We start from the raw sequence: 20,007 nt of genomic DNA, 5'->3' as shown, positions 1-20,007 counted from the left end.
GCATTCAAACAGGATATTGGAGGTCTTTGGTGTACACATTTGTACCCAATGAATTTAGCAGACACTCCTCATTTTTACATACTGCTTTGTTGGTTTGCAAATTGCAGGGCACTTAAATGTAATAAGACGTCTGTTGCAGTGAGCGAAATAGCTGATAAAATCTTTCTGAAGTTTCTTTGAATGTTCATTTTTTTTTAATGGATGAATTCTCTTCTGTCTTTTTATCTTATACTGTATTTATATACGAACATTCAACAGTGTTGCAGTGGTTAAACGTGTCGTGAGTTGTTCCCTATTAAATTGAATGACTCACAGAGAAAACAGATGTCAAAGAGCCCATGTTCACAGGTCATTTTGTTGTTTGTCTCTTCCAAAGTTCCTGCTGGGAATTTACTTAATATGTGGGAAAAGTTTGTCACAAATATCTTAATAAATCAACCGTAATACCACCACTTACTGTTTTGGAATCAACACGGGTGTCAGACAGAAATCAATTAAAATCTTTGAATTAGGTTAACTGAAGACGGATAGACCGAAGAAATGTGGCGTGTTCGTGTTCTGATTTTGTAAGACCAACAAAAATTGATTGTGACTTGTTTCAGGCTCCAAGCAAATATTCTACACAGCATTTCCCCCTCGTCCATGTTTGCGCATCCTCTTGCCCTTGATATGGTCTTGCTGTTCTATACTGTGTCCCATCCAATCATGTTTTGCTCAGCAAGTGGGGTGATCGTACGAGAACAGTATTTATTTAGGTGAACATTAACCTTTCCAGGAAAACAAAGGTGTTTGCATTCCAATTATATAATGTATGCAGAACATCTTTTGAAATAGGCTTTTATAAGAGCCACTTTCCTATTTTTTTTTATTATCATTATTTTTATTTTTATTGTGTGTGTGGATTTGCAGTGAGGAGCTCAGGTGCGCTCACTGAGCTCAGGATGGCAGTTTCCACTCAATTGGGTTTGCTGCTTTGGAAGAACTTCACCTACCGAAGAAGACAGACCGTGAGTATAACTAATGTAGTGCATATGGTGTTTATTTTTCCAAAAATTAACAATTCAGTTTATAAGCTTCACTATAATCTTTACTCCTGTCTGAGTCTGTTTCAATACAGCACAGGTAGAATTAATGCGGGACACAGTTTAGGTTAGCGTATTGTGGCACTTTAACCACCGTAATGGTTTCTCTCCTGGCATTTTGCAATTTTAGCATTCTTAAAAGGCATTCTTATCTTAGCATGAAAATGTCTTCAATCAATCTTTCAAAAGCCCACAAAAATGTTTTATTATCGCAGATATCTCAAAATAAATACACTTTTGAGCAAAATCAATTCAACAAGTGACCAGTTGTGGTCGCATCACAGCTGAACCAACCAACCGATGATATTTTTGTCATCAGGAAGCAGAGAGCAGATGCACTGCATTTTTGTACCAAAGAAACTTTGGATAACGTGGCACGCTGGGAATGTTGCAAAGTTACTGTTAAATGTCATTTCAAGTGGAATAAAAAGGTTTTTAAATGCATTGAAACGTACCATGGAGGAACCATGTACAGTATTTTATGGAATTATTTTTGTAATATGTTTTTTTTAACCAACTGTTCTATTTTTAGTGTTCTTTTTGAATATCTCGGTTCCCTTTGCTGAAGCTGGAAGCAACAGTAGGTCTGCAAAGTGCTACTGAAGTTAACGTCATTGAACAATGTGACGACACAAGTGCACATCGACTCGATTTTCCTAGTTACCATCCTGAGCAGCCTATCGTCTACTCACTCAAAGTTATCTCAATCACATTCGGCAGTGGGTCGAGGAACAGAGCTGACTTCTGTTTAAACGAAGCTAGTGTCATCTGCATACAATAGTTCTTTATCCCCTCCGCCCAAAAACACGGTTTCCACGAAGTGACGAAACTGTGTTATTTTCAGTCCGATGAGTTTGCACAAAGAGATGGAGTGCAGTGTCGGAGAGAACTGTCTGTCAGCAATTGCCTATCCCTCCCACCGCTTTTGGTGATTGTCTGCCATGCTAGGTCAGGCAGACTTAGCGGCCGTATGGAGCAGATGGGCAGAAAGACTTCTAAACACTGCAGACTTATGGCTTTCTGTCTCCACTTATTAACCCATATTCATTCCTTTCATCACTTTGCTGCTGTGAAATGTAAATTTCTCCACTGTGAGACTAATAAAGGCAAATCCAATCCAATCCAATATACTTTACCACTCGGTCTCACATTGGGTATTATACTGCTGATTAAATCTTCGCTGACACAAACATGTTGGCTTGTTTTTTTTTCTTTTGTGCACTAAAATGATCTTAGCATGGAAGATTTCATAGGAATTAGATGTCTACTGTGGTTGATCTTTTTTGTCTCATCCCCTTTTATGTCTTCAGATTCAACTGCTGATTGAGATTATTTGGCCCCTCTTCATCTTCTTCATCCTCATCTCAGTTCGAATACACTATCCACCATACGAGCAGCATGAATGTAAGGTTCCCTGCCATCACAGCTCTGAACAATATTATCTCATCATCAAATAGATGTTCACAAATTATGACAGTCATTAAGTTGTTATTATATTCTTTGTTGAAAAAAATCGAGCTTTAAAAGCCTAGTTTTTCAACAAAGCTAGCCTATAGTTTCTTAGTAAAATCAATATAGGTGTTTCCCTTGGCAGGTTGTCTTATATAGGGGATGTTTTGGATTGGTCAATATTTGCTTGGACCATTGGGATCTATGATGATGGGGTCTTCGGGGACAAACGAGCACTAAATTGCATCACAACTCTTTTACTGAGCTGACGTCCAATGAATTCCACGTCCCAATCATCCTCTGAAAACATGTTATTGGCTTTTTCATGCGCAACAATGGCGTACGTTAGTACCGATAGCTAAATATAATTGAGATTGCCTCTCTCAGATGCTCAAGTTTGTTCTTTATCGCTTGCTGATATTTTCCACTGATACGCTTGTACTTACATGTGATTTGTCATTTGGATTGTGAAATAGTGTCAATGAAAACAATGTCATGGTATGTATACATTCGCAGGTCATTTCCCAAACAAAGCCATGCCTTCAGCAGGCACACTACCCTGGGTACAAGGAATCATCTGTAACGCGAACAACCCCTGCTTCCGAAACCCGACCCCTGGAGAGAGTCCAGGGGTGGTGGGCAACTTCAATGATTCTATGTGAGTGCTGATAAGGACTTTGTTCTGCATTCATATTGTAGCTAAATGATTGCCTTTTGTATCATATTAACCACGCAATTTAACTGGATACGATACAAGAACACTCAGTAAGGTGTGAACATTTTTGTGGTTGTATAATCACTGGCAGTAGCCTAGGTCTGGAATCCATCGTGCTCTGGGTATACTGTAGCTCATAGAGTTTATGGTCGACAGACATTTTTATACAATGCTCGCATTGAACTTGAGATAATTGTTCTGGATTGCACAATTTCTCAATTTTGCCTCACTAGAATTGTCTATCCACCTTTACAGAATCTCTCGCTTGCTTATTGATGCCAAGAAAATCCTGCTGTACTCTCAGAATGATAAGAGTTACGAGGGTTACCGAGGACTGCTGAGGGCCCTTCACAAGATGCAGAAGAACACTGCCCGTAAGGCCAGCTTGATTATCAGATTGTTTTGCGCTGTATTTGTGTTTGAAAGGACCGGCTGACCACTTAAAGGACAACTGATGTTACTTTTTTGTTTCCTAACTGTCATCAGAAAAACGTTTTATAGCATCTAAAATACCCAAAACATGCAGTATGATATTTTTATTCAAATGCAAAACACCAATAAAATGACTTAAAGTGTCCAAAATCTACAAAAAATTGAGCTGCAAATTGGCCATTTTCAGAAAGTCCCGCCCCTAGTTTGTGACGTCACGCCAAGACGTCTTGCATTGCTCGAGAATCAAAACAATGGCTTCAGATTCGGAGAATATGCTTTCTTGTTACACATCCAGTTATGAACATGATTTAAATAATTCTGAAGAGGAAAGCATACATGTTTGCAATCGATTAAAGAATTTATCCCGTGTCATTTTGGAGGCATATGGACTGCAATATAGCGTCCCAGAAAAGAGGCAGAAAATGGCGACCTGCCCTTGTCTCTTATCAGTGTCAGACAGGCTGAGGCCCAGACTCCCAGAGGCCACTGGGTGTTGCCTTTGACATTGCGCGTCACTGTAGGAAAGGCTTGGACCACCCTGTGGAATCATTTCGTAATTTAAACACCAATCTAAAAATTGTGACTCCAATGTTGGCTTTTCCGGCTCTGAGGCAGTAGATCGCGAATGGTAGACAAACCGTTCAAGGTTTTTTTTTGGGGGGGGGAGAGGAGTGTGCAGTATGGGGACACTTTGAACAATCTTGATAGGGACAGATCCACAGCCATAGCTGTAACCTTTTCAGCTGAGAAAGGTTATGTTTCTAAGATAATCTATTTCTGTTAGCCATACTTGGCAGTTTCAAAGATGTGGAATTTTTGTTTTGCCTTTGCTGTAAAATAAATGGTCCAAGTACAACAGCACTTTTAGAAATAATTGTTAATAATTTGCCGATTTATGTAATGTGGGATAACTGCTTATTGTGTTTTTTCAGTCCATCTTGTTAACAGATACAAATTGAATGTGACTTCATCTATTGGAACTTTGAACTAGTACTTTACATTGAACATTTCCCAACACTGGCCAATTGCCAAACATGGATGAACACAACAAACGTTTCCCTTCTTTTGCATTTAAGCATACCAGGGCCTTTTTTCCCCTCACATAATCCCAATTTGCAACCCAGAATCCAACCAATAAATAACCTTTGTTCGATTTGTTTGTTCATTGTTCGAAATGAGAGCAGCCTGTTTAGAGACCAATTTGGTTCGTGATGGAACCAATGTTTGGCTTTTCAACAACAAAAAAGGCACCATCAAAGTTTTGCTCAGTCACAGAAACATTTTCCACCACCTCTAGAACAAGGAAAACAAAAACACTCACTGATTTGACAAAATTAAGACCTGAAATAGACAAACACAACTCTTTGACTTCACAATCTCACATTTAAATGAGCTAATACTGTGGACTCAACTCTGCTGTGTCTTATGCGTCCTTTGTATTCCTCTAATGGCCGCCTTTCTGCCTTACTGGGACACTCATTAGAGCCTATTAGCACTCCATGGAGGTTCACCCCGGAGAAATGAAACAATTTATATAGACACAAGTGCACAATTTCAACACTCACGCTCACACCAAGCTGTTGAGCCATACAGTTTTCGCTTCCCCTCGGGGCATATTCAGGGTGGCTGCTGCAAACCATGCGTATGTGTGTCTGTGCGTGTCAAAGAGGAAGGAGGCATTCGGCAGGATGTAGAGCAAAGTGGAATGTCCTCAAGTAACCTTTCGTGAATTCAGGTCTGAGACCAAAGTAAGTTTATGTGCTCAAGTAATCATGGAACGGAGTCAGGCCGTTTTGAGAGGTTGTTTGACATCCGTCGAATTCAGCAAAGTCACAAGCTCTCCAAGCAGTTTGTTCCAGGGTGTGATGTTATCCATCACTAAATGTTTTCACCGGGGTTGTTATATATATTTTTTTACTTCTGAAGAACTAGATTTTTATTATTTTAACAACCTAAGAAGCATTGGATAAGCAGCAGATTCAATATTTAGCAGCAATTGAATGTATGATGCACCAAGAGTTTTAGTCATCCTAGATGACCAGTGCCACATTCTAGGTAAATTACTCTTCCCGGAATGTGAATTAGTCAGAAAGTTGTTGTCATAAGGCAATGATTCCAAACTGCAGATGTGGTTTAATGGTCGGAAAATTATGTTATACCTCCGTCAGAGTCATTCACTCTTCGGTTTAGTTGTTGGAATCAGGTCTTCGCTTTCATATCTTATTGATGTACTTAGATGTCTTCATATTTAGCAATGACGAATGAAAAATGTGTTTGTGTGAGTTTAAAATTGTTCCAATTCCGAAGCTGAATGTGTTTTTGTTTTTACTTTTCTAGGTTTCAAATTGAAAGACTTTTTAAAGGACAACGAAACCCTCTCCCACTTCTTGCATCACAATGCCTCACTTCCTCGCCACGCGCTAAAGCAGATAGTGGAGGCTGATGTCAATCTCGAAAAGGTAAAATATTATCATCATCATACATTTTATTTATAAGCACCTTTCAAAACTCCCAAGGTCACTTTGCAGTCAATGGATAAGTTTTTCTGTGGGTGAGCAGCAGCAGCCACACGCGCCTGCGTTCACTCAACACAGAATAACTCAAATCGATAGAAAGCTAGCTAATAGCTAGTTAAGAGATAGCTAGCTAATACCTAGTTAATAGATAGCTAGCTAGATAAATAGCTAATAAATAGCTAATAAATAGCAATATAGATAGATAGCCAGCTAGTTAGTTAAATAGCTAATAGACAGCAAATAGCTAGCTAGCGAGCTAATAGCTAGTGAAATATTATTATGTGGATTATTTGTACATTTTAAACGGTGGCAAATAGTGGATGTGTTTAACTCATTCACTGACATTCACGAATGTAATCGGGAATTGAAATTTTGACGTAGAGCGGCATTCCCAAATTAGTTCGGTTTTATTTTTTTCTTGCTTGGATACCAATAAAGCACTGGCCAGACCTCTGGCAATGTGTTTTCTATTCCACAAGAGGGAAGCATTTCCCTTTTTTCCATGTTAGCGCTTTGTTCCAGCTTCAGCTGTTGTTAAAGCGCAACAGTATATAAACCAAACAATTACCCTTTTTTCCATGTTAGCGCTTTGTTCCAGCTTCAGCTGTTGTTAAAGAGCAACAGTATATGAACCAATATGTATGTATTTCATTGTATTTTGGACAGTTGCCCTCATTTCAAGCTCACATAACTCCAGAACCATATAATTTAGGAATTAACTCTTTTTTTCTGATAAAATAAGAGAGTCTCAGGTTTCTTACGCTGCATTGAATGTTTATGTAGTCCAAAAACATAATATTCTATAAGTCCGGGAATTCAAGTGACAATGACAAAAACCCTGGCACCGGAGTGGACCCATTTTTGCACGTCTGGCAGTGAATGAGTTAAGTTTCAAATGTAAACATGACGAAGTACATGCAGGGTCTTTTTCACATGGGAGATGATCATAAATCCACATCCTCAACGCTCATGCACAAATCCAGTGACCTTGACTCTGTGGAGACTGTTAAGCCTTTAATACCAGAAAGAAAGAAAAAAACGCTCGTTGGGTTTGTATTGATGCAAACACTGTGGGTGTGAATTGATACCCTCAGTACATCCATTTTAATTAATATATAAATCACTATTGAATCTTATTCTTCATGACCTTTATGCCTGCCTGTGAATTTTTTGATGATGTTTTCTCATTGGGATGTCATCAACAGAAAGACACGCACACATACACGTAGCTCACATGAATTTGTGTAGCAATGCACAAACGCACCAAGCAGCAGCTGCTGAAAATCACATCACAGAGGAGGGCAAGAGTCATGTGACTGCTCCTTTTCTCCCACCCTTCCCTCAACACTCCTCACGTGCAGACATGGGTGCTGCGATGTGACTCCGTTCTACCCACCGCCTTTACATTTGACTAAAAATATCATACTGCGTGTTTTGGGTATTTTAGATGCTATAAAACGTTTTTCTGATGTCAGTTAGGAAACAAAAAAGTGATGTTGGTTGTCCTTTAAGTTTTGCCATTATCCCGTTTTCCTCACGTGCGATAACCCTTCGGTGATTTGAACAGTTTGGACAACCCTAGTGCGACTCCATGTTTACATGTAACCACATTGCTGTATCATTCTCAAAAAAATACACTGGCCAGTGTTGTTAACATGCTAAATTCGAATTTGGGAATGATGAAAGATAAAAAAACAACTAAATGACAGAAAATAATGTATCTTGTGTTGTTTCTCCTGTCCAGGTTCTGACAAAAGGATTTGGATTTCATCTCCGAGACCTTTGCAACACCACACCTCTGGAGGAGTTTGTGCAAATAGCTGATCGCGATGTTTCCCGTTTGACGCAAGAAATCATCTGTAAGTCCTCCAGGGACTGGCTTGACAAGGCCCAGAGTCATTTCCTCTCCAACTTGGACTTTCTCAAGCCAATTCGGGTAAGTGTGTGCGTGTATGTGTGTTTCAAAAGCTAATTCTGTTATGCAACACTACTCAGTTTGCCGTGAGCCCTCAGATCTCCTCTGTGTTCTCCAATTCTTTGAGTTGACTGGTTTCAACACATCAACGCCCTTTCCTGACCAGTGTTACCTCTCCCCTACATTTGTTTTCCCAATAAAGCTGCCCCATCTGCCCCCATACCCATGGCAAATGGCCATACCCGGCAAATGAATCATGCTTGCTTTGGATGATCAGAGGTGAATGAAATGTTCTGTACTGCCCAAAGAGGAATTTCAATGTTTCCTGCAGAAATTTTACAAAAGAAGAGAGATGGCGTAGATTCTTTCATAAACACCGATTAGATAAACACTCAGGGTTACAGAAATATTTTGCTGGAAGGACATTTCCTTTGCATAGGAGCTTTACAAAATGTTGATGACTTGAATAGAGAAGAATAGAAATTATTTATTGTTGTTTTATGGTGTGGATACAAGAGAAGAAACTATTTTAAGACAAAACCAAAGCGTGTGCATTACATCGTCAAGTGCTCATCTCCTTTCTTTGTCCTACCAGAACACTGTTTACTCTGGGTGTGGGTTTTTGTGCATATTTGTGGGTTTTTGTGCATATTTGCTAAGGAGGAGAAAACAGAGTTGTACTAAAGTTTACCAGAAAATATCACCATTTCACTCTTTCTCCAAGTTTGTTTTACAACACCTGTGTTTAAATGCGCGTGAGTCATTTCAACAGCTGAACATTGAGTTTGACATACAAGAACAGAGACGCTCTTTCAGCTGCATGACAGGCGGACACACGGGAGGCCACAGACACCGTGACCTGTTGTTCTTTCACAGCTTCCTTCTTTCCTTCCCCTTTTTTGAATATTCTTTTTCTCCCTCCGCCCACCTTAACAGTGTCAAGGTGTTCTCTTTGTTACTTATCAAAACATAAATTCGAAAGCGGCGATCATTTTAATGAGTGAAAAAAATAGTGATTATACTGTCACTGGGGCCACATTATTTATGTATTTTTCTTTTCAAATTACACTATTATTTGGATGTTAAGAAAAGGAAACAATTGTTTACTGTGAAAATTGTTTACTAGCAGTTAATCACCCAAAGACAGTGTTATGTATGGCTCACTGGCTTACTTCATATAATTAATAATCAATTTTTATTAAATCCAGTTTTACGTGTACAGCAATGAAAAGTGCGTTTGAAAAGACTGTCAAAGGCGTTCTCAAAGAATGCATTTTTTTAATGCCACAAAATGTATTTTGTTTGGTGGGTACAAAAAGAACAAATAGCCTGGGGGGAAAATGTCAAGTTAGATTGAAATTATTGTTCTCTAAACTCTCACTAAAAAATATTAAATGTGTGTTCTCTTTCCAGAAGGATGTCAAGAAAGATCCCAAAGTGCTTCAAGAAGTGTCAGCTGCCACTGACTACCTTCTGGAGAGCCTCGGAGAGTTGGCTGTGGAGGTAATTGAACTACACTACTTTGAAATGCATACATACACTGTATGACCGGTGAAGTACTGTAGAAAGAAGAAAAAGGAAATATTTGTTTCCAAAGGTCGGTCCTTATAAGCATGTTCTCAAACTGTGTGACATTCAGGAATCAGCCGCTGTGACCGTCAGGTTAAGGCGCACCTCATACATTTATGCACACACACACGCACACACACACACACATAACTGTTCATGGTCCAAAACTAACTCCCAGACGTCACACTCACAATTCAATGCTCAACTTTTCGTTAACTTGTTTTAAAAAAGTTAAAGTATCATCCCAAGTCAACACATTCTAGAGGAACATTAACATAATAAAACATAAACATTATATCAAATTCTTTTCATCAGACTCTGCCCTGCTTTGTTGACAAAGCATAATGGTACAGCTTAAACAAAGTAAGACTGTAAGAATAACAAACTGTTTTTCTTCACACACTGACCATTGCAACTTTCTGCATTTTTGTTATCCTTATCCCTCCATCCTCCTCTTTGCTTGACAGTGATTTTGAAGGAATGACTGTTAAACTGCTGATGAAGGCAGTTTGCAAGGTTCAAAAGAACTTATCTTCTTGAATTACTTTCGTACATTTTTGCTGTTTGGGCTTCAAACATGTTGAGACAAACCAGAAATGAAAGAGCATCTTTGTTTTGTAAGAGATGCTGAGTGTTTGAGTTTTTGGTATAAAGCTGTTTACATGGTAAAAGGTTAATTGTGTTGGCCCGTGAGTATGAAGGACTGCACTCATGTAACCCTTACTTATGCCCCCACTACCACATCAAAATGACATTTGATCACACCAAAAATATTTATAAAATCCCATTTGATGAATTTTGATTCATTCTCTTATCACAGAACCATGCTGACCAACACATATTTGTGAGACAGTCTGTTTCCTTTGTAAACATGATGCTTAACTCATTCAGAATCAGAAAACCTTTAATCGTCCCACAATGCGGAAATTTGCACTGCCATTCCTGAATAGAATTGAAAAGATGACAAGAGCACCATTCCCGAATTTATTCGGGTTTTGATTTTTCATGTTGGGGGTGGCGATAAAGTGCTGGCCAGACTTCTGGCAATGTTTTTCCATTCCACCAGTGGGCAGCATTTCCCCTTTTTTTCCTTGTTAGCGCTTTGTTCCAGCTTCAGCTGTTGTTAAAATGTGATATAAGCCAATGTATGTATTGCATTTTATTAGACAGCTGCCCTCCTTTCAAGCTCATATAACTCCAAACCCATATAATTTAGGAATTAACACTTTTTTTCTGATGAAAGAAGAGAGTCAAATCATACATATATTATTTACCAAAATATGTCACATAATTACAGTGTGCATACAGTTCATCACATAAACAAGTGGACAGTGAACCTTATTTTGCTTTTTTCTTCTTTTTGAAAATGACTACAACCGAGCTTTAAAGGTAAAGTGATTCAATTTCCTTCAAAGCATAGGTGTGATATTCCAGTAATGTATCAGTACACCGTTTCAATGGTGCTGTAAGTACATCAGATCCAGGTGATACTGACTTCTAAAGCTGGATGATTCAAATGAACTGAGGTAACCCCAGACAGACTTGCTTGGAGGAGGTTATTATGAGGCATAATAAGATGCCGAGGTGTGTGTGCAGGCGTGTGCATGTGACTTGCCTGGTCATCCATGCTAATGTAGCCATTGTGTTTCTGGGAAAATGACATTTATTAAGTCTAGCCAAAAAAAGCTGGTCTAATTTGATGTCCATGGAAACAATTACTACACAGTTTTGTCCCAGCTGTGTCTACTGCGTCGAGCAGAAGAGACACTCAGTGGGTCACATTCTTTATCAATGTCTGACATAAACACACACAGATCCAATAAAACATTTTGCACACATGTACACACACTTGCACGCACACTTAAGCTCCCACGCACATGGGTATGCACGCACACTTTTTTTTACATTCAACTCTTATCCCTCATATTATGTTTAAAAAAAATCACATTGACTACCCTGTGGGTCATTTTTACCCATATGTAAAATTCCACACAAAACAATCAAATAATAGTTGACATCAGCAACAACTGTTTCAGAGATATTACATGTTTTCTATCCCATTGGGATATTTTAGAACCGTTTTGAAGAAAGGAAAAGGAAAGGATATCCAGTGCTTTAGTCAACACAAAAATATAAACGGATAAAATTGACCCGTTAAAGCACAACCGACATCTTCGGACAAGTTGTGTCCATAATTTGTAAAATGGCTTCAAATGACTTCTACTGAGCGTATTTTACAAAGATTCCACCGCATATAGTCTTGTTTTTGAGTTGGTGACGAGTCCGTATGTTACGTCACTGAAGGAACACCCCTGACCGAAAAATCACGTCAATGCATTTTGCTGTACTTTGGTCTGAAAACGTTGTGTAGGACCAAAAAGAGGCAGAAGAGGGCGACAAAGCTCCATGTAAGAATTAATCAGCCTGTGGAAACGGGTACGGAAAATGAGATGAGATGAGATAAAACGTTTTTCTGATGTCACTTAGGAAACAAAAAAGTGACGGCGGTTGTCCTTTAACATAGTATGAGCGTTAATTAGACAAAGTGGTAGTTTGTTGCGACTGCATGGAAAGACTAAAAGTAACCATATTCGAACGAACTGTTTTCATGTGTTTTACGTGCGTACGAATGTTTTGTGACATGAATGTTGTTCCTGTTGGATTTGTTGTGGACAAACAGTGCAAAGGCAGAGTAAGAAGTCTATCTAGCAAGTTAAACAACGACTGTAATTTGAAATAATTCAAACCAGAAAGGGAAAATAAAGTGCCATTTGTTCTGAAAGCAACCATGCATGCCAGAACAGTGTGTGTGCACTTGAACGCGTGCGTGTGTGCAAAGTAGCATTTATCGGTGTAATAGCAGAGTATTTGTGAAGCCTGCAGTGGTTTGCCTTTTATGAGAATGACCGAGAGTAAACTCTCTTTACTTTTAAATCGACTTATACATTGTATTTGACAATTTGCTCTTCTTCTGTGACTATTTTCTGCCAACTAACCTGTGTCACTGCCTCAGAGTGAGAGTTTTATATCCTGAACTCAAGTAACCTCGAATTCACACGCGGCAACAACAAAAGCTTCACCCTCGGCACCCTTTTTACTTCACTCCCACCTCTCCATTCCGTTCCTATCACGAGTCGGTCATGTCATGCAATTAATGCAGAACTTGTGGTGACTCGTTGCACGTAAACACGTAAAACACAGCAACTTGTCTGTCTGTCTACTCACCTAGTCATGTCCTGCCCAGGGGAAATAGTGACCATACAAATGTGACAATTGCGTGTGAGCATTTCTTCAAGCGAAATACAGAACAACAAAACGTGAATAAATAGGAAGTGTTTCACCCAATCATGCTCCTTATTGTTGTTTATGCTGACTTGTTGTGTGCTCTCCCACACCCTCCTCCAGCTTTCAAGCATGAAGAGTTGGAAAGATATGCGAAAGGAGATCCTTTATCTCAGCGCCAATGCCACGGGCTCTCCAAATCAGATGTACCAGGCTGTGTCACGTATTGTCTGTGGCCACCCAGAGGGTGGTGGTCTCAAAATCAAGTCTCTCAATTGGTATGAAGATAACAACTACAAAGCACTGTTTGGAAACCATGGCAACGATAGTGACAGCGAGCCCCTTTCCTATGACAATACATCCAGTAAGTGTTTACATGAGGTCTGATTGTAACGTTGTTGAACATGATGGCCCTGGCTTATAAATGCTTTTTTGTTTGATTGCCAAGCTCCTTACTGCAACACCATGATGCGTAGACTGGAATCTAGCCCCATTTCCAGGATGATTTGGAGAGCTCTGAAGCCTCTACTTGTGGGAAAGATCCTGTACACCCCAGATACTCCAGCCACACAGAGGATAATTCACGAGGTAAACACTTAAATTCTGAACCTTGGTTGAAGTTTATCCAGACAAATGAGGGATTGACATGTGGGGTTTGTCTTTCAGGTGAACAAGACCTTCCAGGAACTTGGCCTGTTGAGGGACCTTGGTGGGATGTGGGATGAAATGAAGCCCAAAGTGTGGAACTTCATGGAGAACAGTGAAGAAATGGACTTGGTCAGGGTGAGTGGGCTACACTGATACAACGCAGATGTGGTCCAGATTATTCATCGTGTTGTTAGTCATGAGATGGTTCCATTCAGGATCCCTGGGGGCCTCGCAATCAATCCTGCTTTCCTCATATTGCAACTGTTATACATTAGCAACTTTGCCCAACCAAGTTTACCGCATGCTGTGTGATAATAAGGTAGAGAAAAAGAACACTCGTCTGGTTTGTTTTATCGGTAAACATGAGAGACGAACATCTATATCCCAGAGATCCAATTCGTCAATCCATTTCAGAATTCCTTATTTGCTATCCTAAATATATTTATAACATTGAAAAACACAGTGCTCTATTCTTCTTGATTTACTAGGCCCCTTACAGATTATTAAAGGCTAGTTATTGGGGGAGGGGGGATGCACACCCATTTAACCAGGAATGCTAATATCTCAAGAAGTTCGTTTTGTTTGGTTTCATTTTTAATCTTTTCGATTTAAGATCTCTGAGATGATACGCTCACAAAATGCTTAATTTTAGCATCTTTCACCCTACTCGTTCAGCACTGCCACCTAGCGCTTAGTGTTTGAATGTCACTTGAAAACAGATGATTGTTTAAAAAAAATTTCTTTTTTGAAAATTGGTAACTTGACTGATTAATATATACATAACTGTAAAATGAACGTCTATGCGAATGTAGTTGTATAAGTATTTATCATATTACTAGAAACCATCTTTTCTTATTTGAATAATAAGGATGTTAGCTGAATAACATTGGTATCATTCTTCTTATGAAACCATGGTACTAGATAAATGTCTACCCCGATGAAGTTTGTACAGGCTTGATATAGTGGAACGAAAACATTAGAGGGAAGAGCCTAGCAGGCCATCAAATATGTGTGTCAACTGCATCAAGTAAAATGCAATGTAGGATGACAAAAATATACTTTTTTGTTTTGGAGTTACAAGTCATGTTTTCCAATTTTCATGCAGACACTGCTCCAAAATAACGCCAGCGCCACTTTCTTGAACACCCAACTCAGTGGGACTGAGTGGCAGGTGTCGGATGTGTCGCACTTTCTTTCCAAATCTTCTGATGACCAAAGACCTGCAGGATCAGCATACACCTGGAGGGACGTCTTCAATGAAACTGACCAGGCCATACAGACAATTTCACGGTTCATGGAGGTTTGTATGATTAAAGAACCTTAAAAATACTTATGATTGAACCTTCCCGGTCTGTAAATACACGGTATTATCTGTGTCGAGCTAAAGCACCATTTTCTGTCATATGATCTCATTGAGGTTATTATGCAAGGTGAAACCTAATAAGGCAGTAGGCTGTCTCCTAATTGACCATTTAGGTTAGCACGTTAATATTGTATTTGTGCATAAACAGGTCTGCTAACATTGTTCTGAAACACAGAATATATATAGTATGTCAATCGATTGATAATACTGTCTCTTTCTTGTTCCAGTGCGTTAGTGCAGTGGCTAATGTGATCTGATAGCTTTGTGACTTCTTCTCAGAAGTCATGCTCAGATTAAAGCACACGCGAGAAAATCCAGACAACCCCTTGGTCTCCTTACATTCACGATGCATTGAAATTTCAAACAATTAGTGTGTATATGTCCATGTTATTTCCGGAAATTGAAAATGACATTAAATCAATTATGGTTCGGAATGAGATCATCATAACAAAAACAATGTCAAGCATAATCAATCATTCGGCTAATTAATATCCTGACCTACTGACCCACTTGGTGTGATTGGTTTTCTAAGAAGCTCACATAATACACCTTAGCCGTCTTTTTCAAAAGAACTATGTCAAGGCGAAATGAAGTCTGTCATTTCTGCAGTGGTCATGTTCCTTTTTTATCTGGTTTTGAACTCCCTGTCCTTTGAGACACATGGTTCAAGTCAGATTAACTCAGTTAAGAGGCTCAACTAGCGCTTTGCTAATGTACCGTCTATTCAAAGCCCAAGTAGACCATGTTTAGTGCACTTGACTTGTATCTGTCACAAATCTAATTTCTGTCATAAGTGGGTTTATTTTCGGGGTATTAATCCAAAAATATGGATCATTTGAGATAACCCACCACTCTTTTCAAATCAGTGTGTCAACCTGGACAAATTGGAGCCAGTAGCAAACGAAGAGCGCTTGGTTAACAAATCCATGGGTCTGCTTGACAACCAGAAGTTCTGGGCAGGCATTGTGTTCCCTGACATCACCCAAAGCAGCAGCTCTGACCTGCCTCCCAAAGTCAACTACAAAATCCGCATGGACATTGATAATGTTGAAAGGACCAACAAGATCAAGGATGGGTAAGTTAAAAAAAAAATCTTATCAGGTTTGAATTGCTCTTGAATGACTCTTCAGTCATGAGCTAATCAAGGTAAAAAGGAGGCGTTGTTATTATTGTGTTCTTTAGCTACTGGGACCCCGGCCCCAGGGCAGACCCTTTCGAGGACTTGCGCTACATCTGGGGCGGATTTTCCTACCTGCAGGATGTGATTGAACAGGGAATCATACGAGCTGTGACAGGAAGCAAGGAAAAGACTGGGATTTATATTCAGCAGATGCCCTACCCCTGCTACGTGGATGACATGTAAGTGATGCCACAATGCAAAAACAAGCATATTGAAGGCTGGTTGAGAAAGTCATTCTTCTCCCTCATTTTTGTAGTTTTCTGCGGGTGATGAGTCGATCGATGCCTCTTTTCATGACGTTGGCATGGATGTATTCGGTGGCCATCATCATCAAAGGGGTGGTCTACGAAAAGGAGGCTCGACTTAAGGAGACTATGAGGATCATGGGACTGAACAATGGCATCTTGTGGCTCAGCTGGTTCATCAGCAGTTTGATTCCACTGCTGATCAGCGCTGGTTTATTGGTCATGATATTGAAGGTTAGTACCAACAACCTGATTAGTCGTCTTTTTAAACATACAGTAAAGTCTCGTTATATTGATATCGGTTATATCGATAGTACTGCTTATTACGATACTATATGAACGCAAGGAGAAAATTTACATGCCACAGGATCTGATATATCGATAGTCCGGTTATATCGATATTTTTTCCGACTCCCGAGAATATCGATATAACGAGACTTTACTGTATGTCCATTATTCTGTCATCAGAAACATTTTTTAAATACAGACGTATGTCTATTTCAACAATAATTTCATGATCTTCATATTTTTCCCCTCCACCCTGCCAGATTGGCAACTTGCTGCCTTACAGCGACTCAGGCGTGGTCTTCCTTTTTCTGAGTTCTTTCGGCGTGGTAACCATCATGCAGTGCTTCCTTATCAGCACATTGTTCTCTCGTGCCAACTTGGCAGCAGCCTGTGGTGGAATCATCTACTTCACTCTCTATCTGCCCTACGTGCTGTGTGTGGCCTGGCAAGACTACATTGGATATGCAGCTAAAATTGTTGTGGTGTGTGGATCGTTTGATTGTCACCAATGCAATGATGTTTATGCGAAATGATGTTCTGTGAGTATTAACTCTTCCTTGTGTTTTTCATCCCACCTCACCCCTCTCCCAGAGCCTGCTGTCTCCTGTAGCTTTTGGTTTTGGCTGTGAGTACTTATCCTTGTTTGAGGAGCAAGGTGTGGGAATCCAGTGGTCCAATTTACTGGCGAGCCCTCTGGAGGAGGATAGTTTCAATCTGACCACCTCCATCTGTCTCATGCTCTTTGACGCTGTTCTCTACGGACTACTCACATGGTACATTGAAGCTGTGTTTCCTGGTGAGTTTTCTCTTCACTCTCTTTTTTATGCGACTTTATCGGAAACATTGTTGAAAAAACGTACGAAAAGACAAAATGACTATTTGTGTGACAGGCCAATACGGAATCCCAAGGCCCTGGTATTTCCCTCTAACCAAGACATATTGGTGTGGCGAGAAACAGAGCAAGAACATCTCAACCCCTTTATCCAAGAAAGGCAATGCTGATGGTACATATGATTTTTTTCTTTTCTTTCTCAGGTGAGAAAACCACCTTAAACCATGCTGATGTGGTGTGTCAATTGTGTTTCCAGCCGTGTGCATCGAGGAGGAGCCAAGCCATATCGATCCGGGTGTATATATTGAGAATTTGGTCAAGGTCTACAGTCATGGAAATAAGCTGGCGGTGGATGGTCTCTCGCTGAGATTCTACGAAGGACAGATTACCTCCTTCCTCGGTCACAATGGCGCTGGCAAGACCACCACAATGTAAGGCAACACACACATCATATGTTCCCATTGGAGGAGCCAATTGACTAATCACTCTTTTTTTGTTAGGTCAATCCTAACGGGGCTATTCCCACCCACTTCGGGAACTGCCTACATCTTGGGCAAAGACATTCGCTCAGAGCTCAGTACCATCAGACAGAATCTGGGGGTCTGCCCCCAGCACAATGTGCTTTTCAGCATGTACGTATTCACAGTTAATTGCGGTCACGGGAAAATGTTGTTTCCATTAGCAAGAATTTTGCTTCTCCTGGAAATTCCCTTGGCACTGTTTGATGATGTGATTGATGTGATGCAGGCTGACCGTGGAAGAACACATCTGGTTCTATGCTCGCCTAAAGGGACTGCCCGAGGAGATCGTGAAGGCCGAAATGGAGCAAATCGTTAATGACGTTGGATTGCCTCATAAACGACAGTCACGCACCAGCACGCTTTCTGGTCAGCTCAGTTTTACTTTGACCATATCCCAAGCTTTTAGTTGATCCGAACAAAGTATATGTACATTATCTTGCCCGTCGATAAGCAACTCTCCCATTGCTTTCAATTCAGGTGGGATGCAGCGGAAATTGTCAGTGGCTTTGGCTTTTGTCGGGGGCTCCAAAGTTGTAATCTTGGATGAACCCACAGCTGGAGTAGACCCCTATGCACGGAGGGGCATCTGGGACCTGCTTCTTAAATACCGACAAGGTAAAGGAAAGTATGATTTTGAGGGGAGACCTCTGCCAAGGCTTTAAACATTAATTATGTAAAAGAACAGCTCCCGCCTAGAACTGAGATTTTCAATGGAGGAGGTCACCATTTTTCCTCAGCACTATTGGGGACCATGACTGACCATGCACCTTTGACAAAAACGCCATAGTAAATTTGGACACAATGTGTCGACTCTGACACGATGGCAAAAACATGCATGCAAAAAATATTGAAAATATATATGTACTGTATTGGAAATTAATTTGTAAATTGGTGAATCCACGAATCCCAGAAACGCATCTTTGCGTCTGTCCACTGCAGCAGTGCATGAATATCACAATACATACGCTTGATCAGATCCATTCAATCAACTTTATATGCACAAATAAAATATTAACGTGCTAATGAAAAATACTATCTCAGAAGCTTACATTGGTTGAAGGAGTAGACTTACTGAAGCGTTAGTTTCAAATATGATAAGATCAGAACGTCAGTGTTGATTGGACTATCAAACAATCTTGTTTTTCCTCTGTCAGGGCGCACTATCATCCTGTCCACCCATCACATGGATGAGGCCGACATCCTGGGTGACCGCATCGCCATCATCTCCCACGGAAAGCTCTGTTGTGTCGGATCCTCGCTCTTCCTGAAGACCCAACTGGGCACGGGCTACTACTTGACCCTGGTGAAGCGAGACTATGACCTGGCACTTCAGTCCTGCAGGAATTCTGCAAGCACTGTGTCTTACAACAAGAAAGCCGAGAAGGTAGAATGGTGTCTGCTTGTTTCACTGGCGACGTTGTCTCACTTTACTTAACAATAAATTCATTCACTTCTAGGATGATAGTGTGTCTGAGAGCAGTTCAGATGCAGGCCTTGGCAGTGAACCAGAGAGTGAAACCACCACCATTGGTAAAAAAAAAAATAATAATAATAACTAAAATAAAAATAAACCACTGTGTTATTACAATTTAAGCAGGCTTTGATAATTCATTGGGATCACAAATGAACACCTCTCTTTCACACTACTCTTGCCTTCAGACGTCTCCCTCATCTCCAACTTGATTTTCAAGCATGTCTCAGAGGCTCGTTTGGTGGAGGACCTTGGACATGAGCTCACCTATGTCTTGCCCTACCAGTCGGCTAAAGATGGAGCCTTTGTAGAGCTTTTCCATGAACTTGATGACCGTCTCACAGACCTGGGAATATCGAGCTATGGAATATCAGACACCACCCTAGAGGAGGTAAAGATCTCTAGTTAGACGGTTAGCCTTAATACTGTTATGAGCCATCAAATGCGGAATGGTCTATGGAGAGGATTTGTCTTACATGATTGAATGAATGAACCTCAT

At 40.2% G+C, this 20,007-nt stretch overlaps 1 protein-coding gene across 1 annotated transcript in view; it reads left to right on the top strand.

Moving 5' to 3' along the window:
• LOC148892892 (phospholipid-transporting ATPase ABCA1-like) overlaps positions 1-20,007 on the top strand; it is a 32,867-nt gene that overhangs the window by 2,043 nt on the left and 10,817 nt on the right. Inside the window, exons 2-25 of the mRNA XM_089007307.1 lie at positions 910-1,007; positions 2,393-2,486; positions 3,048-3,189; positions 3,502-3,620; positions 6,016-6,137; positions 7,939-8,130; positions 9,523-9,612; positions 13,084-13,324; positions 13,409-13,548; positions 13,627-13,743; positions 14,714-14,908; positions 15,838-16,046; positions 16,154-16,330; positions 16,408-16,630; positions 16,945-17,166; positions 17,276-17,480; positions 17,575-17,688; positions 17,773-17,947; positions 18,017-18,148; positions 18,264-18,403; positions 18,515-18,652; positions 19,192-19,421; positions 19,495-19,567; positions 19,697-19,899. Of these exons, the coding sequence (XP_088863433.1) occupies positions 942-1,007; positions 2,393-2,486; positions 3,048-3,189; positions 3,502-3,620; positions 6,016-6,137; positions 7,939-8,130; positions 9,523-9,612; positions 13,084-13,324; positions 13,409-13,548; positions 13,627-13,743; positions 14,714-14,908; positions 15,838-16,046; positions 16,154-16,330; positions 16,408-16,630; positions 16,945-17,166; positions 17,276-17,480; positions 17,575-17,688; positions 17,773-17,947; positions 18,017-18,148; positions 18,264-18,403; positions 18,515-18,652; positions 19,192-19,421; positions 19,495-19,567; positions 19,697-19,899 (3,759 nt within the window). The 5' untranslated portion in view covers positions 910-941. The remainder of the gene's footprint in view (positions 1-909; positions 1,008-2,392; positions 2,487-3,047; positions 3,190-3,501; positions 3,621-6,015; positions 6,138-7,938; positions 8,131-9,522; positions 9,613-13,083; positions 13,325-13,408; positions 13,549-13,626; positions 13,744-14,713; positions 14,909-15,837; positions 16,047-16,153; positions 16,331-16,407; positions 16,631-16,944; positions 17,167-17,275; positions 17,481-17,574; positions 17,689-17,772; positions 17,948-18,016; positions 18,149-18,263; positions 18,404-18,514; positions 18,653-19,191; positions 19,422-19,494; positions 19,568-19,696; positions 19,900-20,007) is intronic.

This window comes from Hippocampus bargibanti, linkage group LG10 (assembly GCF_051943395.1).
Source record: "Hippocampus bargibanti isolate YZ-2025 linkage group LG10, ASM5194339v1, whole genome shotgun sequence".
Taxonomy (NCBI): Eukaryota; Metazoa; Chordata; class Actinopteri; order Syngnathiformes; family Syngnathidae; genus Hippocampus; species Hippocampus bargibanti.
The sequence above is the reverse complement of the archived record's forward strand: the minus strand, read 5'-3'. Positions and strand labels throughout refer to the sequence as shown.